This window comes from Macaca thibetana, chromosome 13 (assembly GCF_024542745.1).
Source record: "Macaca thibetana thibetana isolate TM-01 chromosome 13, ASM2454274v1, whole genome shotgun sequence".
NCBI lineage: Eukaryota > Metazoa > Chordata > Mammalia > Primates > Cercopithecidae > Macaca > Macaca thibetana.
The window spans coordinates 62,709,970-62,736,196 of NC_065590.1; the positions used below are offsets into that span (position 1 = coordinate 62,709,970).

The 26,227-nt window shown below is 35.7% G+C and overlaps 1 protein-coding gene across 1 annotated transcript in view; it reads right to left on the bottom strand.

Annotated features, from left to right (window-relative positions):
• Window positions 1-26,227, bottom strand: part of CAMKMT (calmodulin-lysine N-methyltransferase) — a 408,960-nt gene that overhangs the window by 355,405 nt on the left and 27,328 nt on the right. Inside the window, exon 3 of the mRNA XM_050754107.1 lies at window positions 25,993-26,057. Coding sequence (XP_050610064.1) covers window positions 25,993-26,057 — 65 coding nt within the window. The remainder of the gene's footprint in view (window positions 1-25,992; window positions 26,058-26,227) is intronic.

Genomic DNA, 26,227 nt, shown 5'->3' on the forward strand with positions numbered 1-26,227 from the left:
CCTTCTCTAAACTGTGATTTCATTATAGATTTCACTCATGTGCATATACACACACACAATTTGCTCTCTCTGTTTACATCAGAAATGTATACAAGTAATGCAAAGTGACCGACTTAAAGGCCAAGAAAAAGACTCAAAGAAATTATTGCCACTAATTTATTCTTGTGATTATCTTAATTTGTATCACTATCACCAGAGTCTGGAGACAGTGGAAATAACTAATTAACATAGGACCGGCAAGACTGATTTGTAACCACAAACTGTCAAAAAAAACATTTAACCTCTAGTCTGGCTGTCTTGCAAAGCAAACAAAATTATCCTCTGTAGTGAATTAAACTTGAGGCCTATAAAGAAGGAAAATTTAAAAACAAGTCATTTTCTTTAAGTACTCTTCCTAAATATCTCCTACCTACTTGATGAAATATTTTAGCAACTCAGTTGTACCAGGCCTAACACCAAGTGATCTGATAATCTGACACCTATCTAATAAGAATAATACCCAGGATTTTTTTTGTTGAAACAGAGTCTCACTCTGTCACTAGGCTGGAGTGCAGTGGTACCATCTTGGCTCACTGTAACCTCCGCCTCCTGGGTTCAAGTGATTCTCCTGCCTCAGCCTCCCGAGTAGCTAGGACTACAGGCGCGCCACCACGCCCAGATAATTTTTGTATTTTCAGTAGAGACGGGGTTTTACCATGTTGCCCAGGATGGTCTCGATCTCTTGCCCTCATGATCCGCCCACCTCGGCCTCCCAGAGTGCTGGGATTACAGGCATGAGCCACCATGCCTGGCTAATTTTTTTTTAATTCAAACTTAGCTCCTCTAGCTGTAGTAATCTAAATGCTAGACAGTGCAAGTGTGGCTTTGGAGACTTACAGCCAGCCAGCTAGAGAACCACCAATGATGATATCCATCACGAGGAGTTTGGTGGCCAGCCTCCAAGATGGTCCTCAATGATCTTTGCATCTTCATATTTCCACACTGTGTAGTCCCCTCTCTCAGGGGATTAGGGTTGGTCTGTATGATCACCACATGGCTGCAGTGATGGTATGTCACTGCTGAAATTAGGTTATAAAAGACTATGACTCTCATCTTGGGTGTCCACTCTCTGTCTCTCTGATCTTGCACTCTAGTGGAAGCTGCCAAATTGCGAACCTCATGGAAGGCCCACAGGGTGAAAAACTGAAGCATCTAACCAACAGTTAGCAAGAAACTGAGGCCTGCCAACAACAATGTGAGTGACCCTGGAAAGATTTTCCAGTCCCAGTCAAGCACTGAGATAACTGCAACCTCAGCTGACAGCTTAACTGCAACCTGATAAGATATCCTGGGCCAGAACCATAGGAATCATTCATACCCAAATTCCTGATCTTCAGGAACTTCGTTAGATAATAAATATTTGTTTTAAGCTGCTAAATTTGGGGCAATGTGCTATATAGCAATAAATAATACATGGAGATAATATTTTCTTTCCTTTGGAACAACCAGAAAATAGCCATTATATTCCCCTACAAGCAGTCACCTCTGGCTAACTACTCTAAAATAGAGTTGCCAGAGATATGAGGATGTGGGTCAGGTTTGGGAGAGGGTATCATTCAAGTTATCCTGCCAACATATAGTCAAAAGGCCTACCAACTGGCATACCAATACAATGCCATCCTGAGCCCGGCTATTAAATATCTTGTCTAGAAAGCTAAAATATTACTGTGAATCCTGTATTTAGTTCTCAATCAAGGATAAATCAGGCATGAAAATATATTTAATGAGGTCTAAAATTTATTAATTGTGTAACTCATGACCAAATATGAAATCAAGTCTTCTGGAACACTATGGTAGTTCCAGATTTCTAACTATAACTCATTTTAAGCATCATCTTCATTTTGTCTGCTTTTTAAGTGAACAACACAGTAGATACGAGCCAAGTGCTATAATTTTCAATTCAACAAATGTATATATTTCCCATGGATCCATTTCTTAATTTATTATTATTATTATTTTGAGATGGAGTCTCATTCTGTCACCCAGGCTGAAGTGCAGTGGCACAATCTCGGCTCACTGCAACCTCTACCTCCCGAGTTCAAACGATTCTCCTGCCTCAGCCTCCCAAGAAGCTGGGATTACAGGCACATGCCACCCTGCCCAGCTAATTTTTGTATTTTCAGTAGAGACAGGGTTTCACTACGTTGTTCAGGCTGGTCTTGAACTCCTGACCTCATGATCCACCCACTTTGGCCTCCCAAAGTGCTGGGATTACAGACATGAGCCACCACGCACAGCCTCTTAATTTCTTTACTAATACTACATGATGGTTATATTTAGATCAAAATGCTCTTCTCTAAATATCTACCTACCTCTTTCATTTGACCTTACATTTTGAGATGAGGAGAAAGCAAGCAGAGAAACAGTGTACGCTATGACTTTAATGTACAGGATCACTCAAGTGAAAAACAACAGAGACTATAGTGCCATTCAGCACTTGTAATCAGCCTCCAGAGAACTGTACAGAATGGATAACACCATTAGTTTATTATTTATTTTATTTTATTTTATTTTATTTTGAGATGGACTCTCGCTCTGTTGCCCAGGCTGGAGTGTGGTGGCACAATCTCGGCTCCCTGCAACCTCTGCTTCCTGGGTTCAAGCCATTCTCCTGCCTCAGCCTCCCTAGTAGCTGGAATTACAGGCACATGCCACCATGCCTGGATAATTTTTGTATTTTTAGTAGAGACGGGGTTTCACCTTGTTGATCTGGCTGGTCTCAAACTCCTGACCTCAGGTAATCTGCCCACCTCAGCCTCCCACAGTGCTGGGCTTACAGGCCTGAGTCACCGCGCCCGGCCTCTTTAATTTCTTTTTAAACTACATTCCAAATTGAATGTTTAGGATATTTTGTGGATGCTTCCTATTGCTCAAGTTAGTGCTTATTTACTTATTCAGTGTCAAAATAGTTTTAGAAGGCTTGTAAGTAATTCAATGCAATGTATTGATTCAAAAGATTCACCTGGCCAGGTGCAGTGGCTCACGCCTGTAATCCCAGCACTTTGGGAGGCCGAGATGGGTGGATCACCTGAGGTCAGGAATTCAAGACCAGCCTGGCCAATATGGTAAAACCCCGTCTCTACTAAAAATACAAAAAATTAGCTGGGCGTGGTGGCAGGCACCTGTAATCCCAGCCACTTGGGATGCCGAGGCAGGAGAATTGCTTGAACCTGGGAGGCAGAGCTTGCAGTGAGCCTGATGGTGCCATTGTACTTCAGTCTAGGCGACAGAGCCAGACTCAAAACAAAAAACAAACAAAAAAAATTTAAATAAACATTATAATGGCCCAAAAACCATTTGTGTCAAAGATATGCTAGCCATTATTTTGGTTACTTGCTCGTTCATTTAACACATATTTGAAGCCCCATTGTATGTACAGGAGTAGAGTAGGCATTGCAGGGGATGTACAGAACAAATGGACAGACTGTTTGTGGGTTATCACCAGCTATTGGAGTCAATCCACTGAAACATAACGCTCATGACAAGCAGTTCCATCTCCTTGTGGTTACTTTTATATGCTGTGTTTTCTCTGATAATGTCTTTATCCTTGGAGAGTCCTGGCAGAAGAATTATGGAGGATTCAGTGCAAATCTATACTGTCTTTAAAAAAAAAAAAAATTGAAAACAATGGTCATGTTAAGTCTTAATTGGCTACGTATCCAAAGCCAAAGTTTCTTGATGATGTTAATGATACTTTGGGCAATGAATCAACAATGAAAGAGAGGTTAAAGATTCAGCTGAAATTGAAGCACCTAGGATGACCATTTAAAAAAAAAATTAAAAAGACTACCTTGAATGATGATTTTAAAAAAACTAAGGCAACTGGTGGAAACCATTTAAAAAATAGTTTGATGAATGGAATTTTACAAAACTACTTGAGACAAAACTTGGGGAAAGGATACAATATATAAGAGAAAGGCAATAATGTTACATTGTCCAAGGCAATATGTATTTGCATATTCAATATGCTAATGAATAAAATATGAAAAAAAGTCTGGTACTCAGGATTTTTTTTTTTAATTTTAACCCTTATTCAGAATCATGAGGCACTGACAGACTATTAAAATCTCTTTGAGAATCTGTAGGTTACCTAATCCAAATGCATTCACTTCATAAATGAGGGAGCTAAAATCTAGAGATATCATACGACCAAGGTCAAATTTTCTAATACATGCAATTGAGTATAAATTATACATTTCCTTGGAGTCTAAAGTTCAGAAACTTTATAAACCAAATGTGACTCTTCTATAAGACCATGTCTTTTTTTTTAACCTTTGTATCCCCAGTGCTTAGCCTAGTACTTGCCACACAGTAGTTACTCAAATATGTAATGAGTAAACGAATGAATGCTCAGCTAGCCAGAATATTACTCACAGAAATACCTACCCAAACAAATCTGGATGCCCAGCAGTATAATGTACAAGGTTTTGTCTACGAAGACAGCAAATTATATTTGCTCAAACAAGGGAAGTATTTTAAAAAACTAAATCCAATTTTCAACTTTTAGAAATTCTACAAGTAGGAACCAATGGGTATGACAGTGACTAGGCCATTTCTGTTAACACTCAAGATGGGTATTCAAAAGATTACATTTCCTTTACTAAGGTATATAACCCCAATAGGAACATCTTAACCAAAAGCTATTTATTACTTTAGAACTATCAATTACTTTTAAAAATTAATTTCATACATAATGATATATTTCATTTTAAACAGTAATTGCTTCATTTTCAGAGCGGGGGTGGGGAGCTAAAATTCACCAATCCTTAAACATAATTTGTTTGTTTTTAATCTCTTAAAACTCTTTAATCTCTCGGTATATTGCTATCCCATTAGTATCAGACAATTACTCTTTGCCTCAGCAATCCTTCACTTGTTAATGAAGTTATTTCTCCAAATTACTATACCTGTCTTTTAGCATATTAAAGAACAGGCAACTGACACATTGCTTTGAATTAATTAGAGTATGTTCCCTTTAGGTGAAATGACAGTCATCAGAGTCTACACTGGGCTTTGAATAGACTTGGAATTTCAGGGTTGATTGTAGCTCTCAATTTTAAGATCTTACACATTTTACATTGGCATGAAAGTATGCTGATAAATCACAAAAAGAGTCTTGTAAAATATACTGATACCTGACTCGTATTTACTAATCTACTGAACTGATGACATTTCCATTTATGGTTTATGCTCAGCTAATTACTTAAGTTTGTAAGGATACACATATTACTACTGGATTACTTGTTTCTTACATTCTGCTTCTTTGGTAGTACATGGTAAGAAACTGCTGAAAAATACTCCCTACCAGTTTCAGACTTTTGTACAGAAATACAAAAACCATGCTACATAAAGAAAACGTACTAAAAACTATACACAGCTCTCAGCTCTTCTCTATACTTCCACAGCAGTTATTTCCTACGTTTATTAAAACATATCAAATTCATCAAATTATTCATCTATTTCATTAAACTCTAAACCATTTGAGAACAAGGACCAGACAATATTTCTCTTTATGCCCCAGGACCTAACAGATTGTCTAGCATGGTAAATATTGGTTAACTGAATTACTGAATGAACAAATGACCCAGTCCCTACATACATCTCCATCAGATTGCTTCTTTGCATTTTGACAACAATTAAAAAAAACAGTGACTTTCCATATGAATTATTTTATTAAAATCTCTATAAATTACAGAGTATTCCACAATTAAAGATAAAGTGTTTTCTATTACCATATTAAGACATAATGTATGATCTCACATTTTTACAACAATGACAAGTCTTCTATTTTTTTTTAATATTTAGCCATCCAAACGTGCCACTATAATAGTTGCTAGCCTTACTATAAAATGGCTTTAAGATATGCTTTGGGGCCTAAAAAGTATATAAAAACTTGACAGAATTCCAAATTTACTTATTTGAGATAACACAATAACATCTACTTTTAGAATCAAACCAAGATTCATGTGAAATTTCAAGAGGAAATGAAAAACCAGTCAATATCTAATTTGTAAATAACATAACCCCACATGATATGAAAGTATAAATGTTTCTGAGCCTGAAGAACATAACAAATGTCATGGTAGATATTACCCGTCAGTCATGATTGTCTCTAGGAGTCTAAATGTCAACTAACTATTAAGACAATACCTATCTGCAAGAATGCTGGATTCATAATAAAGGACTGACTAGATACTTCGTTGAATTTTGGCTAGTTGTCTTTATGTAGCAAAATATATAGAGAGAGATATATATATCTTGGCTGAAATAACAACTAAAAAAATACAGAAGCAGGCTGGGTGTGGTGGCTCATGCCTGTAATCCTGATACTTCGGGAGGCCAAGGCAGGCAAATCGCTTGAGCTCAGGAATTCAAGACCAGCCTGGGCAATGTGGCAAAACCCTGTCTCTATAAAGAATGCAAGTATTAGACAGGTGTGGCGGTGTGCACCTATAGTCCCAACTACTCAGAAGGCTGAGGTGGGAGAATTGCTTGAGCCCAGAAAGTTGAGGCTGTAGTGAGCCAAGATCATGCTACTATACTCTGACCTGGGTGACAGAGTGAGACCCTGTCTCAAAAAAAATTAATTAATTAATTAAATTTAATACAGGAGCTTTTTGATTGGATGTTTCTGAATACTAGCTTTCCTTACGAGATCTCTGAGTCTTGGGAGGCAGAGTAATAAAACAAAATGAGTTCAGACTTTGAAGTTAGACTAACCTTGGTCAAAGTCATGCTCTAATTTAAACTAGCTGAGTGGCTTTGAGCAACTCACTTAACCCTTCTGAGATACAGTTTCTTCATCTGTGGAAGTAAAGAAATAAATAGGAAATAATAATTTATGTATTGCAGGCCTTTAATAAAAGAGGTCAATGCCTAGAAAAAAACAAACACACAATAAAAAACAAGAAAACTTTCTACAAACTAGAGCTACTATTATCATTTTACTATCATTGTCATTATTTTTACTTAAAATGGCCAGGCGCGGTGGCTCACGCCTGTAATCCCAGAACTTTGGGAGGCCGAGGTGGGTGGATCACAAGTTTAGTAGATCAAGACCATCCTGACCAACACAGTGAAATCCCATCTTTATTAAAAATACACAAATTAGCTGGGTGTGGTGGTGTGCACCTGTAGTCCCAGCTACTTGGGAGGCGGAGGCAGGAGAATCGCTTGAATCTGGGAGGTGGAGGTTGCAGTGAACCGAGATCATGCCACTGCACTTCAGCCTGGGGACAGAGTGAGACTCCATCTCAAAAAAAAAAAAAAAAAGACATGTTCTACTGTCATCCTCTGCCTCCAAACCAACAACCAGGCCTCAATTAAATTTCCCTGATCATTCCCAGCATACTGGGAAACCTATTAGTACAACTTGCTGTTACAGTTGAGCCACATGCTTCTGAAGTCCCAACTTCTAGTAAAGCACAGCAAGAGACAATGACTGACTAACTGAATGAATGAATGACATTTTGAGGTATAGAACAACTGATTTAAGAAAAAATACTTTCACATCAAATTGCAGCTGCCTATCATTGTTTTATCTTAATCTACCCAACATGCCCTAATGTCTTCAGTCTGTCCATCTAAGTCCTAATCCTTTTAGCCATGGCTCAATCTATCCCTTCTGCATTAAGTATTACCTAATTAACAAACATCTGTATAGTACCAAATAAAGTACACTACATGTTTCACTGCTACACCTGATAGTAGTATCATTTCCATTTTACTGCAGAGGTTCATAAGGTAAACTTGGCCAAGGCAATCTCCACCTCATCCTTACCCTGCCCTGACACTAGGCAAAAGACACCTGCTGCTGTAAAAGGGGAGAAAACCTACTCATGCCAATGATCCTGCACTAATACAAAGCAAAAGTGTATTACCATCTGGGAAGAAGCACGAACATTGAAAAAGTCTAACCCTTGAGACTCAGGTGCACAGGGTGTGGCCAAGAACGAGCCCTCCAGGCCCTACTACAAGCCTTGAACCAACTTAACAGTCTACTTCTAGAGAGGCTCAGGAGCACAGAGAGCTGTCATATGCAGTGCCAAGCCTACTGAAAGCTGTGAAGGGAGCAAAATTATTGAGAAAAACTCTCTAAGACTCCAGGCTCTAAACTAAGCACAAGGTAATGATAGCCCACCAGAACAACTGAAGATAACTACAGCAACAACAAAACCAAACTCAGTTTCACTACTGACTAAATTGACTTAATATCCTACACTAATGACCTAACAGAAGAGGCATGCCCACTTTTGGGCATGACTCTTATTACCTTAGTCCCTGCTGTCCTTTTATATACAATGTCTGGAATCCAATTAAAAAGCACAAGAGACTGTTCCAGTTAAGTAGACAGAAATTATAAGGAATAGCATAGGTATAAAAAAATAATTTGGCTGGGCACAGTGGCTCACGCCTATAATCCCAGCACTTTGGGAAGATGTGGTGTGGTGGGCAGATTGCTTGAGCCCAGGAGTTCTAGACCAGCCTGGCTGGGCAACATGGAAAAACTTCGTTTCTACAAAAAAAATACAAAAAACAAGCTGGGTGTGGTAGTGCGCTTCCATAGTCCCAGCTACTTGGGAGGCTGAGGGATCCAGGAAGTTGCAGATGCAGTAGGCCATGATGGTGCCACTGCATTCCAGCCTGGGCAACAGAGTGAGACCTTGTCTCAAAAATAATAATAATTCAATGTTAATAAACATTTTACAATTAATCTCCCCAGAAAACTTACCATTAAAACAACAACAACAAAAAAGATAAACAAAACAAATGTGCTAAACACACACACACAAAGACACTGGGGTGGTATTAAAGAGAAACTCAAAGGTGACAATTCTAAAATAAAATATGTAGGTTGAAACTATCTGTAAGTATCTGAATAGGAATATCTCTTATAATAAATCAAACTTATTATAACTCTAAACTCATCATTTACTAGGGCACAATTTAAACAATAGCTGTTACATAAATTTCCCTTTTAAAAAATGGTAATTGTTTTTAAAAAACAGACTTAAGGCAAAATGACAAAGACACTTGGTTAGGAACATTTGGAGCAAAGCTCTAATTGAAAGCAGAGAATATAATTAGAGGCATACTAAAACACAAAATGAAATGCCCAACTGTCAGGTGAAACATGAATTCTATTACCTGCGTAGTATCTTTCCAATACATTTTTTTTTGTCTAAGTTGGCCAGACTCAGTTTCTGTTGCTCACAACCAAAGAACACTAACTGATATAACTAGATGCCCCTGGTTCCAAGTTAAATATGGTCTGTTGAAAATGGGGCATCTTTAACTATGAAATTGATTGGTTCAGTTACCACAACAAAAAAGGCTTAAAGTTTAGGCAAAAATTTTAGGACAATACTGAATTAATATATAAAAAGCCAAAGTCTTCTTTCTAATTATTACCCAGCAATTTCTGTTAGAAGTTTGGGAACAGAATCAGAGTTCAATATATATTTCATAGGCATGAGCTATCAATTCCTTCTTTCCAAAGGCAAATTATGATCTAATTCATCATTTGGTTTCTTATGCACATCACTTTCTGTGTCTCTTTACAGCTTTAAAAATGAGTTATTATTATCTTGGATGAGTTGACATTCATTTTCTAAATATTCTATTTTTACATTTTTTTTAAATCTTCATTACATTTTCCCCAAAAGTAACACATACTTGAAACAAATTAAGTACAAAGATTAATAGAGATAAAGTTAATTTTTCTTCTACCCCATTCCTTCAAGTTCCAATTTCCTAAAATAACTAACTTTGATAAATTGGTATATATGTCTTCACAGCTTTTTGCACATTCATTGAGTTTCTTTTTATTAAAATGAAATTACATTTTATGCATTACTCAACACCTAAAAATACATCTTGGACATCCCTCCAGAATACAGCATATAACTCAATCCATTCTTTTTGATTGCTATATAATAATCCATTGTATGGACACACCATAATTTTTCCAACAATTCCATTAGTAATGGAAGTATAGCTGTCAGACTGTTCCCAAGTTATTTTCCTTTCCAATCCAAATAGTGCTATATTTAACATCCTTGCTCATATGTCTTTACGAGCTAGAGGACTGATACCTAAAAGTGGGATTATTGGGTCAAAAGAAATGAAAAATGATACTTAACCTCTTTTAAACCTTGTATTTAGATAGATTTTAATATGCACAAAAACACAGAGAATAGAAACTAATTAGCTCCCATTTATCTATCGTTCATTTTTTACAATTGCCAAATTTCAATGCTCCCTTTTCCCCTTGTCTAAGAAATTTAAACACTACACGTTTTAGTATTTCTATCTCCATGAAAGACTCTAAAAGTTTATCAAAATCCTTTTTGGAGCACTCGTTATATAGTAACCACCAGCATTTATATTCTCTTTAATATTATACATAACTTTTTTTTTTTAAAAGACACTCTTAATATTCACTTTCTGCTCCCACTAAGCTCTTTGCAATGGAGAAACAGCAGAATCAAAGCATCTAAGACAGTAGAAAAAGAAACTAGGAAAGATCATCCTAAAAGCATAAAAAGACCTTGAGAAGGAACAATATCAGGCAGGCACACAGGTATATTAAGTGACAGAGGCAACAAAGAGAAAGAAAAGAGAAACATTAAGTAGATTTTTAAAAGCTAGCATTAGCTGGTAGGAAAAGTACTTAAGGGATTGCTGGTGGTCTGAGTGGGAAATTTAAGCAAAGAAATAGCAATTCATGAGGAATAGGGCATGCTATTTGAATGTATTTTTGAACTAGTTGCTTAAAATATATTGCACTGATCAAAAGACTAGATGAATGGCAACTTAGTGCTCTCCTAGCAAAAGATATCTGGCGGGGAAAATATCGCCAATACGTAACATTTTAAAAATAACATGTCTTTTAAAAGATGAGTAACATCCCTACTAAAGAAGAACAATGCAAAATGCATACATATGTACACATACATGCAAAAGTGACACTAATGTGAGCATGTTCTTGGAGGGGGGAAAAAAGCCATGTAATGAAATTTTAAATGCATTGTAAATTATTTTGTACGGTGAATATTTTCTAAAATAATCATATCCTAATTTATTTACTTAAAGTGTGGTTTCCTTTTTTAAATAATAAGTTCACTAATCCACAAAGCATATATTGAGTATTCATTATATGCCAGGCACTGTAAAAACAAAACATCACTCCTGCCTTCTGGAAGCTTACAGTCTAGTAAGTGATTTAGACATAGTTATAACACAATGTGATATGTTTTAATGGTATATTAAATTAAAAAGTCTACAGGTAAACATAGAAAGGACCGATGAACTGTAGCTTAGGAGAGTCAGGAAAAGCTTTATAGGTGACATTTGAGTTGAATCTTGAAGGCTGAAGAATTCAGAAATGAGGGAAGAAAGAATTTCTAACATTTATGCAAAGCCTTGGTGATTTATCTGAATACATGTAAACTGGAAATGCTGTTCTAGTGTAGATTTGACAAGAACCATATGTAGTCTAATTAAATGAAGTATTAAAAATTTTATTACCTTATTTTTAAGTGGTTATAGCATTTATGTGAAATTAATGTACATGAGTGCACATACGTGTATATGCGTTAAAGAGGTAACTAAAGATGTTAGAGTGAATCTACATATCAGCTTCCCCCTCTTCCTGATACCCCACCTAAAATAAAAGTAAGTACGTTTAAAAACAAAATGAAGGTTCATAAAGGCACAAAAAGCTGAATCTTAAATCAGCAGTCGTGAGAAGCTAAGAAGCAACCGGAGTTACAGGTCTATGAGTAGGGATAAGGATGGACTAAACACAGAAGAATTCGTTGAAAATCTACTTACAAAACAATTAGATCTTGAAATCTCATCTCTTATTCCAAAGATATGTGCAACCATCCCTGCTCCATCCTGTCAGATGTCTTCGGGTCTAGTCTCTCCAGACTGGAGGGCATTTGTGCAGCTCAAGGAGGTTGATGGTAGGGAAGGTAAAATACTTTTTAATTGGGGGTTGAGTAACTGATTGGGGGGTTGAGTAACTGCGGACTCTTCTTCCTATCCATCTTCCAAAATGCTAGCTGCTAAGGTATACATACTTCCCAAAGCAGCAAGCTCAAAAGTGTTTTCTCTGATAAACTGGCCAGCTCAAGGGAAACACCATATGGACATCCAGGGTTCCCCAAGAAACAACCTAATCGATCATCCCACAGAGGAAACTGTAATATCAGTGTCCCTTCCAGCCAGTTTTATAGTACACAACTCTTAAGGATCACCAGAAATGTAATGAAAGCCTCTACTGTAACAGAGACCAAAGAAAAGAAACAGACAAAGCGATTTAAAGGAAACAAAGACTATAAAGACAGGGAAAAAAAAAAAAACTTTCAGTAATATCTTCAAAAAATGCAAGAAAGGCAATTAAGAAATGTGAAAAGAATGCTATGGGGGGAAAATCTAAGAAAAGAAAAAAAGAACTTTTGGACATTAAAAAGCATAAAATAGAAATAAAAAACTCAACAGAAAGGTTAAAAGACAGTATAGAAAAAGTAAAAAAAAAAAAAAATGCAAAAGATGAAAAGACAATTAGAGAACTGTCCAGGATGTACAACATTCCAAAATAGAAGTTACTGAAACAGAGAAAACAGAGGGAAGAAAGTCATTAAAAGAATAATTCAAAAAAATTTTCCAGACTGAAAAATATGACTTTCTAAATTGAAAGTGCCCAAGAAATGTCCAACACAATGTTTGAAAATAGAGCCACACAAAGATACTTTATCATAAACTATTGGAATAATGGGAATAACAGAAGATTCAATCAAAGGGAATTAACAAGTTTCATAAAAAAGATAAGTTAGAATAGCATTGGATTACTCAAATGCAACACTAGAAGCTACGACACATTACTGTAAAACTTTGAAGGGGAAATTGTTTTAAATTCTATCATTTTATATACAACCAAAGTAACACAAGTTCTCAAAAAATTACTTCCCCTTACTTTCTCAGGAAGCTATTGGAGTTTATAATCCTCCAAAACAACAGAGTAAACAAAAAGGAAGCCATGGAATTTAGAACAAGATACAAAACAAAAGCAATGAAATGAATACTCAAGATGATAGTGAAGGAAGATGTCAAGATGTTTGTTGCAGGTGTAGAGGCCAAACTGGAAGAGGTCAGAAGGCTTCAGAAAAGACTCCAAGAACAAGAAATTGATCTACATATAATTTTAACTGAAAACATATTCAACCTTGAAAATGTACAAATAAAATCATGTCCTGAGACAATATGTTCATGCCATTACATTCACATTTAATGTAGTTAGTCAAGCCATTTTTTTGCCAAAATTCTAAAAATTGTCAGCAGGGTAAATTATTCATTGGTGAAGCAATGTAGCTATTTGAAATTTTTTTTTTTTTTTTTTTTTTAGACGGAGTCTCTCTTTGTCATCTAGTCTAGAGTACAGTGCAATCTTAGCTCACTGCAACCTCCGGCTCCTGGGTTCAAGAGATTCTCCTGCCTCAGCCTCTCAAGTAGCTGAGACTACACGCACCCGCCACCATGCCTGGCTAATTTTTATATTTTTAGTAGAGATGGAGTTTCACCATGTTGGCCAGGCTGGTCTTGAACTCCTGACCTCAGGTGATCCACCCACTTAGGCCTCCCAAAGTGCTGAGATTACAGGCGTGAGCCACTGCGCCCAGTCTTTGCATTATTTTTAAAACATGTTTTTGCTGGTGAGACTTCAGATATAGTTCACAGAAATCATCCAAGTACCTGGATGCATCAGATACTGAGATATTTATCCAAATTTAACATGCAGTAGTTTCTTCAACATGTGTAGAAAGAATGTTTTATTCCTTTGTACTTCAAAGTTGATAAATCATTTGGGAATTGAAAATGCAGGACAGCACATAATAGGAACTTAATAAACACTTGTTGAGATTGCTCTTTCTGTTCCAATCTATAAATAAACAAGAACCAAATGAAGATCAAGTTAACGATGTATTTTATATACATACATATATATACACACATATAAGTGTACATGCACATACACACATATACTCACAAATATTTAAAACTTCTCCAGTAGCTCTACTTTCAATTTCAATTTTTAAATGCATTTCACAATTTTAACTCAAATGAGTATGTTTCAAAAATATGCTTTCTTGAAGGTACTGGCTGTTGAAAAATATTTAAAATAGTGTTAGCTTATTTTTGATTAAATAAAATAATATAAATATTTGTTAACAGCTGTTGCCATTCAAGGATAGTATGGGAAAAAAAAATTTCCCAAAGATTAATGATTAACCTGTTGAATTTTAAAAAAAGGTTTATCACCAAAAAAATTTTTAAGTATTTCATTTAAATAGCTTTGATAAACAAAATGACTAATGAGAACTGGCTCATCTTAAGTAGATAACTAAATATACAAAGTTTAACATCTTAAATGTTTTCAAATATACAATATGAATCAGGAGTTGCAAATTTGAATGTCCTTGGGTAGAGTGGTGAGTGCCAAGGCAAAATAAAGACGCTGCTCATTCCAGATAATGATTACCATGAAAGCTTAGACTCAGGCCACTAGATCATTTTTTTTTCTCTAAAAGAAACTGAAAAATCGACGTTTTTATGTGAATATTTCTGATTTTTAAATCCTGGTTCTGATTTTTAAAAATTATTGTATTACCTAAATAAAATATGTATGTGTTCTAAACTCAGTTTCTATTAGTTTATAGGGCTTGTCTTATATGTCCTCTAAAATTGAAACTTAGATTTACCTCTCCATTATAGAGAATATATTAACATATCAAATATAAATACACTTGTGTAGAATGAACAGATTTGTTTGGGTATGACTTGGGATTGAAATGAATCAATGCATACTTACTGAATACCACTCGGGTCAGGCTTTGTGAAAGGTACTATGCTGGGATAAAGAGGTATAAATGAATATAAATAATTAAGCTTCGAATCTTTCTCTTTCCTTGTCTTCTAAACATACACATATAATTTATCATCCAAATCAGAGCACTTTTGGTAGTGAAAGTAGGCATTGTTAATAATTATGATAAGAACAACTGCGACTATGCCAGGCAAACAAGGCTGTATAGTCACCCTAACTAAAAGAACTTGGTCTGTTTCTGTCTCTTCTTCCTCCAGTTTGCCTACCCCAGGCTCACCTCCTGCAAGAAAAATCCTACCTTGACAGACTTCTTCCTCAGTTCTATCATGACAAAATCAGAAGGAAAGGGGATAAAATGGATGACAAGAATTTTCTTATGATGGATACAAGAGTTAGAATTGTTTTCTTAGTATTTTTTTTCCTTGATTATTTTGTATTTAAGAGGAGTAGAACCAGCAGCAATGTGAGATGGCAGTAGATAAGAGAGGGAAAAAGGAAATGGTAACAAATCTGTGGGAAATAAAAGAAAGATCAAAGAGGGCAATAAGAATCAATGCCCCCTCCCCCAACAAATTTCTTGTTATACTAATTTCTCTGTTAAAGAAATTCAGAGGATAGGCACAAGCAGAGAAGAACTTGTGGTTTTCATCCCACACATATCATTTCTTACTTGTATCTAATGGCAGTCCAGTCAATCCCTACTAAATTCTGATTAAGTCGCCAAATATTAAAATAAAAACAAAGTCCAGGATTAACCAAAATATCATTTGTCTGTGTTTGACTATCACACAATTAAAAACAATACTTTTTTGTAGAAAGTCAGTCAGAAATTAAGTGATACAGAAGTCTGATCTTCAACACCCTGGAAGGACAAAGGCTTAAGACAAACTATGGGCCGGGCGCGGTGGCTCAAGCCTGTAATCCCAGCACTTTGGGAGGCCGAGACGGGTGGATCACGAGGTCAGGAGATCGAGACCATCCTGGCTAACACAGTGAAACCCCGTCTCTACTAAAAAATACAAAAAAACTAGCCGGGCAAGGTGGCGGGCGCCTGTAGTCCCAGCTACTCGGGAGGCTGAGGCAGGAGAATGGCGTAAACCCGGGAGGCGGAGCTTGCAGTGAGCTGAGATCCGGCCACTACACTCCAGCCTGGGCGACAGAGCGAGACTCCGTCTCAAAAAAAAAAAAAAAAAAAGACAAACTATGAATTTACCATTCACAGCAAAGACTACACCTGATCCAGCATACTAGGACAAGCATTTTGTGAGCATGTGGCATATCTATAATTACATAAAACATGCACCTTTTCAATCTCATACACACAGAATGATTGGAAAGTTCTCCTTATTCCTTCCTGCAAACTGTTCCCACCTCCCAGAATATAATGAAAATATTCAGACTCAGGGCTGAGTGGAGAGTAAAAGTTCAGAGAAGAGAATATGTTTTTAACATGGAGTATATACACACAAACACTAAATTCATTCAATCATCAAATATTTTGTTCTTATCAAGCATTGACAAAAGTAGTGCAATATACACAGTTCATATAAATGTCCAAATATAACAATTCTCCGTGGAAAGACTATCCACAATCCAAACAACTTGGTTAAAATCAAGAATATCCTTTTAGTTGAGCTCTTTGTGTGATTTACGTATATGTAAGCACTTTTAAAATACACAGCCGTAAGTTTGAGACATACCTTAGAGAAGGGGCTATGTTAAAACATCACTTGTTATTATTATTGTATTACCGTTACAAAAATCAGCACTTCTCAAAAAAAAAAAAAAAAAGAAAAGAAAAAAAGAAAGAAACTGAAGTAAAACAAAGCCCGCATTTGGTTTAAGACTATTAAAAGAAAACGCATTCTTTCTCCCCAAATCCCTACTCCATTAGATTGTCAACTACCTTGCAGAAACCCTGGAGAGCCCATTTTTCCTTGACCTTTAATCAGTCTCCTCTGAGACACAATCTGCTGCACGGAATTCCATTTGCCAAAGTTATTTTCTGGCCCTTCAAGTTACCACTTTCAGTTTCAATTCCCATCACAAACTTTTAAATTTCATTTCTCTCCATTTTGGAGAAATGTAGCCTTTAAGAAATAAAGTAGAATAGTTAAATTCCTGTGCCACCACCTACTAAATCTTTAAGCAAATTACCTTGTTCTGGATATCAGTTTCCTCACCCCTTGGAAAGTCATTAAGATTATTAAACGGGACAGTACTTACAAAGTTCCTGACAAATACTGCAAAGGATGCAAAAGTAATGGTAGCTATTTAAAAGACAGACAAAGGAAAACTACTCAGTATTTTTGCTTAGGGGAAAAATAAAAAGACTTTGTTGGCATATTTTGTGCTAAAACTTGGAAGTACCTATATTAGGAACATCCCTTTAGATATTTAAAGGAGGGAGAAACTAGCAGGTTTATGACAAAGACATGGACTACCTCTCTATTTTATTGCACTGATTAAGGCATATGAATCTACAAAGGATTATAGGGTTTATTTCAGTCAGTTCCCACGATAGCAACAAGTTCTATTGTCAAAGAACCATTCCAATTCTGCGGTTTCTGATTTCAAATAGAAATTTTTAAAATACATTAAAAAGAGACTTCTTGTTCCTTCTCTGATAATTGATAACAAATGTGTAGGGCTCTGTTTACGAATTAGGGGCACGCTTACCCAATTTTAAGCCAAAAGAAAAAACTGTCCTGACAAGTGTGGAACTAAGAAGTTGGAGACACATGGCTAGGGAAACTACCATCTAGCAACCAAAGCCAACCTCCAGAAATTCTAACACAGACTAAGAATCAAAGACTACATGTACATTATGATGCTAAAGAGGGACTAAGAATCCAGTGCTGTGCTGCATAACATCCGCGCTCCACTGGCTTTCAGGTCCACTATGATCCCAGGGCTGCTGACCATTACCCATGCGTTCTAACCACATAATGCATTGATGACCTTATGTATTTATTTTCTAACACAACTTTTAAATGTTCTAGGCCCAAAGTTCAATATTCTGCCACTGACTGACTTTAACCTCTTTGTACTTTCCCAACCTAAAAAAGGGCTAAAATGATTTGATCCCTGATTATCTCATACGCGTAATGGGGGACTAATAACATTAACATCTAACATGCTGTGAGCTCCTTCAAGAGAAGCATTATTTAAAACAAAATATTGTATACTTTTTCTTTTTTTTTTTTTTGAGATGGAGTCTCGCTCTGTCACCCAGGCTGAAGGGCAGTGGCACAATCTCGGCTCACTGCAACCTCCGCCTCCTGGGTTCAAGCGATTCTCCTGCCTCAGCCACCCGAGTAGCTGGGACTACAGGCACATGCCACCACGCCCAGCTAATTTTTGTTATTTTTAGTAGGAATGGGGTTTCCCCATGTCGGCCAGGATGGTCTCGATCTCCTGACCTTGTGATCCGCCCACCTTGGCCTCCCAAAGTGCTGGGATTGCAGGCGTAAGCCACTGTGCCCAGTCAATATTGTATACTTTTTCACTGGTAAAATGAATTGCTCCTTTTTTTCACAATGCTGTCCTAAGCAATTTGAGATTTTATCATAGCTTTCAGTCAAAAAAAAAAAAAAAAATACTCAGTTTGGAAATTAAAGAGTAGTTTTTCAAATGAAAATAGCATTATTTTTTTCCAGTTATAAAAGGAATATACGCCAATCCCTCCCAGGTTCAAGCGATTCTCTCTGCCTCAGCCTTCCCAATAGCTGGGATTACAGGCACCTGCCACCACGGCCGGCTAATTTTTGTAATTTTTAGTAGAGACGGGGTTTCGCTATGGTTTTTTGTTTGTTTGTTTTTTGACACATTGTAATTTGCAATTCCAGCTACTCAGGAGGCTGAGGCAGGAGAATTGCTTGAACCTGGGAGGCAATTGCTTGAACCCGGGAGGCAGAGGTTGCAGTGAGCTGAGATCATGCCACTGCACTCCAGCCTGGGCAACACGGCGAGACAATGTGTCAAAAAACAAACAAACAAAAAACCATGGCAAAACCCTGTCTCTACTAAAAATTACAAAAATTAGCCGGGCGTGGTGGCAGGTGCCTGTAATCCCAGCTATTGGGAAGGCTGAGGCAGAGAGAATCACTTGAACCTAGGAGGGATTGGCGTGTATTCCTTTTATAACTGGAAAAAAATAATGCTATTTTCATTTGAAAAACTACTCTTTAACTTCCAAACTGAGTACAAAGCCTGGCTAATTTTTGCATTTTTCGTAGAGACGGGGTTTCACTATGTTGGCCAGGCTGGTCTCGAACTCTTGGCCTCAAGTGATCCACCCACCTTGGCATCCCAAAGTTCTGGGGTTACAGGTGTGAGCCACTGCGCCCCTCCTGGTTTCATTTTTTTTTTCTTTTTTTAGAAGGGGAATTATTCGTTGAAAGATACGGATATTTAAAATTATGAAAGATACAATCAGACTGCCTCTGGAAAAGCAGAATTATTTTTACCTCCTCCCCACCAATAGTGTATGAGAATACCCAGTTCCCTACAATGTACTGGTTACTGCTTAACTTCTTTCATCTTCACCAACCTGATAAGCAAAAATTATCTCACTTTTAAAATTCACTCCCTCAATTCCTAGTAAAAAACCACTTGATGTACTTATACAACATTGCTATTTCTTTTGTGAAATACCTCTTCTTAATTTTTTGGCTATGTTTTTCTCTATCTTACAGGTTTTCAGATTGTCTTTTTGTTATGGATTTGTGAGAGCTCTTTACAAAATAAAGAAAATACATCTTCATGTGAATATATGTCATAAATAATAATTGCCAGTGTGTAATTTGTATTTCAACTTTTTTGATGTTGCTTTTTGTTTTTTGTTTTTTGTTTTTGTTTTTTTTTTTGAGACGGAGTCTCACGCTGTTGCCCAGGCTGGAGTGCAGTGGCGCGATCTCGGCTCACTGCAAGCTCCGCCTCCTCGGTTCACGCCATTCTCCTGCCTCAGCCTCCTGAGTAGCTAGGACTACAGGCGCCTGCCACCGCGCCCGGCTAATTTTTTGTATTTTTAGTAGAGACGGGGTTTCACTGTGGTCTCGATCTCCTGACCTTGTGATCCGCCCGCCTCGGCCTCCCAAAGTGCTGGGATTACAGGCTTGAGCCATCGCGCCCGGCCTTGATGTTGCTTTTTGAATAAATGGGCTTTAAATCTTAATTTAGTCAATCTATTAATCTTTACATTCATGGTGTTTAACTCACACCTAGAAGGACCTTCTTGATTTCAATATATTAAAATTATTCATCTGAAATATCTAAGAATGTTATGACTTTTAATTAAATACTTAACCCATATTAAATTTATTTTGGCATATAGTATATAGGAGGGAGTCAGCTTTATTAGTTTCCTAAATTCCTAGGCAATGGTCCCAATACTATTTATTGAAGAATTCATCCTTTCCTCTCTTACTGAAATTGTATCTTCATCATACGTTAAGTCACATATATTTAGGTCTTTGTGAACCCTTTATTCTAAAACATTGATTTATATGTGTATTTCTGCAATAATGCCACGCTATTTTAATTATGTAGCTTTACACTGTTTTCACATAACAAAATAATGTACGATATTAAAGCAGAATGGCACACATCAAAAACATCTTCTATCTTGTATTATTTTCCGATAACAAAGGTACTGAAACTCAAGAATGAGACAGATGATATTATTACTAACCATAAAAAATACAAATATTATTTACAGTTTACTTTGTACTTTCACATTATCTAATATTATATTCACCTCACTATAAAGTAGTTATTGTTTCCTATTCAATTTTACATAAGGGGTTAAGATTTGTACAAAGACTTGTCTACAATTACATAGCTAATAACCAGCAGAGCTAAAACCTGAACTTTATACCCCATGTACCTTCCATAACCACTCTAAATTAAAAACAGAGCAATGACCCATAAAAACCCAACTTTTTCATTTTTTAATCAAACTACTTTACTGTGTACATGTATATATCTGTATATAAATATAGATATACAATGCATATATGTATATGTAGATATATAATGCATATGTGTACACATATACTACATATATGCATTATATATCTACTTATACATATATACATACATATGCACTACATATATAGACATCTTTATTTGAATAAGAATAACATTCGAAAATCCAAGCTGACACTCTTGAAGCTTTGATAATTTCACCAACATTCCAAACCCTAACTTTATAACGTAACAACAATGAAACAGAAAAACTAAAAATTTAGACCATATTTCCAAATAAACTATTACCTTTGGCTTCCTAAATACAAGTAAAAAGTGAAAACATATAATTTTTTTTCCTCTAGAAAAACCAGAAAGATAAATATTTGATTTTCTTTTTTTACAGAAAAAGTCTTGCTATATTGCCCAGGCTTGCCTCAAATTCTTGGGCTCAAGCAATCATCCAGCCTTAGCCTTCTGAGTAGCTGGGACTACCCGAACATACCACCACACCTGGCTTTTATTTTAATGAGTCTCTCTTTCAATAATAATTGATACTACCCCAAAAGAGATCAGTTTTAGATACATCACAAACAGACAAACAGATCCTGCTATCAGACGACTAGGAAGCAAAGTCTATAGCTGTGTGCATTAAAAATCCTGGTCAGGCCAGGCACAGTGGCTCATGCCTGTAATCCCAGCAGTTTGGGAGGCTGTGGTGGGTAAATCACCTGAGGTCAGGAGTTGGAGGCCAGCCTGGCCAACATGGTGAAACTCCGTCTCTACGAAAAATACAAAAATTAGCTGGACATGGTGGCAGGCGCCTGTAATCCCCGCTACTTGGGAGGCTGAGGCAGGAGAATCACTTGAACCTAGGAGGCAGAGGTTGCAGTAAGCCGCGAATGCACCATTGCACTCCAGCCTGGGGGACAAGAGTGAAATTCCATTTCAAAAAAAAAAAAAAAAATCCGGTCAGTCTTAGAATTCACTAGGGAAAAAAAAAAATCATCATTGTCACATGTAGAGTAATATATGGCAGAGGGTCTACAAATTCCTCCAGGAGATAAAGCGACACCAACTACCACAGGGTCCTGCCATGGAGCTCAACCAGGAAAAAAAATTGTTTTCAAAGAATAGTGGAGAAATTTTACAAATACATCCCCCAGACTTAAGCTGCAACATTTGCCAGGAATCCTGTTTCACAATGATAATTATTGAAATGATGTAACTACTGACCTCCTATCCTTTACAGGATTATATATATTATATTGTACATCGTTTATAATAAATTATATGAAGTACTAACACTTCTGTTCATACTACTAAACGAAGGATGTGCTAAAAATGTTCAAATGAATCTATTACAGACCCAAGCATAAGATGAGATGTTATAAATAACAAATAGTTATATTAGATACTATGATATCCAAATTTGGATCAAGTAAGCACTGTGGAGAATTACATTTGTAAAAATTCCTTTCAGTAGTGGAAAGAAATGACTTTGGAGAAAAGGAAAATGATTTTGGAAGAGACAGCATGGTGCAGCTTCTTTGACCAGAGGTCAGAGGACTAGCTAGAAAGGAGCCTGTGCCCACAGAAAAAGCAGAAGCAAGAAATTTGCTACAATGCTTATAGAGCACTCCCTTGTTATCCAAGGTATCCGAGCAACATATCAAAGGAAACACAGAAGCAGCCAGTATCTCATCTGAGGTGAAAGATGTCATCCTATACTTTTCCCTAGGTAGCCTGCCAGCATGTCTTTCCAGGCACAATGAATCAATAGTAGATACAACCTCCTGACCAAGAAGTTTTGATATCTCAAAAGAAAGTAGGTTCTCAAGTAGTAGAAACCAAAGAATGAAATACACATACCTATTCCTAGTTAAAGGTAAGCACTTTCAAAATGGTTTGTTTTCCACCATAGTAAATATAAATACATAAAAAGAAGGTTGGGGTCGTATATCACACAGCAATAAATCAATACGCAGAAGTGATTCATTCTGTACGAGATTCCTCTTAATTTCTTCCCACAACATTCAAGGAAATTCAGGCAATGAAAAGTTACCTCAAAAATATAAAACACTTTGCAATTCATACATTTACAATCACAAAACTTCTAAACAAAAAAAGTAAGTACAAAAAATTATCTTTTCTAATAGGAAATAAGCTATCTAGAGGTTTCATTTATTTTCCAAAATTAAAGAGATTTTTCCATGTCTTTTCACTTAGAGCATAAACCAATTCAGAAGGTAAGACTGATATTTTCATCTTTGAAAATTTACAATGAATACAACCATTCCGATTTTCAAAATGAATTTAAAATTGAAATTAATGGTTCTACTAAACCATGACCATACCGTTTTTACTTTATCTACACATATCAGGTTTTTGTGACTAGAAAATGTTTTAATTAAGCTGTTTTTTCTATTACTAGGAAGCATTATTAACCTAGAAACAAATTCCTAAAATAAATAGATAATTCCATCTATTAGTTCTCTCATCTATTAGAAACTTTTTTCCTCATTCTAATTGTCCTTTAATGTACTACCATGGTGGTGATTTCCAAACTGATACTCTTGTATGGAACTTTAGCTCTCTATCAAAAGTACTTCTTTATTTAAAGCTAGAAGTAGAAAAATTAAACTGTTATTTTTAAAAATTAAACTAAAAACTCAGCCAGGAAAAATCTATATTTTTGTATTTTTGAATTACTGAATAGATTAGATTAGAAATAAATCAAATAGAAATATTTAGACACATCTTCATATGTCGACATGGTAAAAGCTTAGGGTTATTATTTGAGATATTTATCCTAATTATATTGGGCTATGACAAAGAATTATGATTGTGGCGCCCTCTGCTGGGTTTTCTAGTCACAAACCCAATATCACTACTGGCATAAGAAAATCAAATTTTTGAGGCATGAAGTGAAAAATTACTTTTTCAGTCCATGGTTACTTTACGTCCAAGATTATATAAAAGTCATAATCAATATTTACTTTATTGGAACAGGACTTTACCAATTTATCATTAAATGGAACATATAGATTTTTCCATTAAAATAAAAAGAGTAAACATAAAAAGTACACAAACCAACATATTTTAATAGGTCTTATTTTTGTCACCACTTCTATCACTTAACAATATATTCAGGTTTTTAAGACAATATTTATAATGAGGCATTTTAATAAACAGCTATTTTGCTAATTTTATCTAATTTTTCTGCCTTGTTAGTTCAATTAAAATAGTATAAAACAGAATAACCCTAATAATATTATCTTCTTTATTAGAAAAAAACCAAAAGAGGTTATATAGGTACTCATCGCCACTAATAATTAATAGCTTCCATTTATTGAATATCAACTCTGAGCCATGCGGTATGTTATGTACTTTCTTTATAATATAGCCAGTCCTAAAAGATGAAAACAGTTGAGGTTCATAGAGATGACACAAATTGCTTAAGATGAATTTCAGAGCCAAAAGTCAAATGCAGGTGGGTATCATTCCAAAGTCTTAAACCTTTCTACCAAACAACAGACAACAATAAAAAAAACACCCTTAATATGCAACCTTTCCGTTTGTTCATGCAACAACAACACGGGGTATGGAACAAGTTGACAGGAAAAAATGTTAGAGAAGGATAAGACAGTTATTCATGCCTAAAATAATAATCGATGCCTTTAGGAAATTTTTATTTTACATAATGCTGCCAGCTAGGGGCCCTATTTCATACTGAGTCAACTGGGAACAATACTTGACTTTTACATTACTGAATCAGAAATTCCACATTTAACATTCTAGAATCATTTTCTGAAATTACATATGTGTAAGGCTAACTTAATGATATTTAACATTACCCCAGAACTAAAAGAGTATGTATCCTCAACCATCATTGATATGCTTTGCCCAGTCCTTGCTTAGACCTAATAAAAATATGAGATATGCCTAAGTGGGAAAGAATTCACTAAATGCCAACATGGAGAAACTAAAAGGCATTCTGGTTCAAGTTGGTGTTTGGAAAATTAAAAAAAGAAAGAAAATTTTTAAAAAGGCACATCTGTCACTATCCATGAAAAAGAAACCTATATTATTTTAGGTATTTAGGATAATTTAAGGACATTTATAGATTCCTTAGTGAATCACAAGCATTTTTCTATAAAATCAAAAGCTTATCATAATGTGGACATAAGAACAAAAGTACTTTTGAGTATTACTGAACATAATTCTACACAAATCTATTCATTTGATAAAGCTGCATTGTTAAGCCAAAGACACTACCTAAATTCAGACAATAGTTAACTTTTCCGAAATTTTCTTTGAGAAAAAGAGTATAAGTACTATTTTCACATTTAAAATGGTCATATTTCATTGACAATTCACTATCTTAAGAGAAATGTCCTATACAAAAAACATAAAAAGTCCATAGCTCTTACGATGGTATTCCGTTTAACTCAGTGACATAAAGGTATTCTTGGCTGATTTCTTTCATCACATGAAATTAATTACAAGAATTATAAGAAATATTTAAGTGATTTTCTCAGTGGACAAATCTATCACCACTTAATCAGAAGCTTGGATGAAAAGGCAATATATTCTATAATATTGTAATACTGCATCAAACAAAAGCACTCTGGTATTAATGTATAGTAGCATCAAGAAAAATATGTTCTGGGTTTATTCTACAGTGAAAGTAAACAAGCAAGAAATGGCAAAGAAAGAACCCAAAACAAAGCAAAGAAAGAAGAAACAGCCCCACTATTGAATTCACTGAGGTCAAAATGTAAACAAAAATAAAAGGGACAGTACTTCAGTGTCCAGTGTCCTTTCTGACCTACATTCTCTCTCTCTCTCTCTCTTTCTCTCTCACACACACACACACACACACACACCTGCAAAGTGTAAAAACTGCAGTATCCCATTTTGTCGGTGTACCTTATAAAAGACATATTTTTCAGCTGAAGACAGTAAAACTTTCTATTTTATATATATGCATACATTTAGTGAGCATAAAAAATATTAGTGAGAAGAAAACATCAACTATAAATTCACTTTGTAAAACACTAAATATATTTATATAGAGTGAATGTGTAACTTACAAACATTTCCTGTATTGTCAAAGCTGGTAAGGACATCTTCAACATTCAAGGATCCACTATTATGCCTAGAAAGAAGTAAAGCGTTTGCTTTAATGATTCTGAAAAGTTAACATTTTTAGTTTTCAAAAAAGCTGAGACTGAGACTGTATATTATGATACATCCAATAGCAATAAATTATTCCATGCTATATTTTAAGAATATTTTCTGCCCACTAGAGGGAGAAGGAAAAGAAAA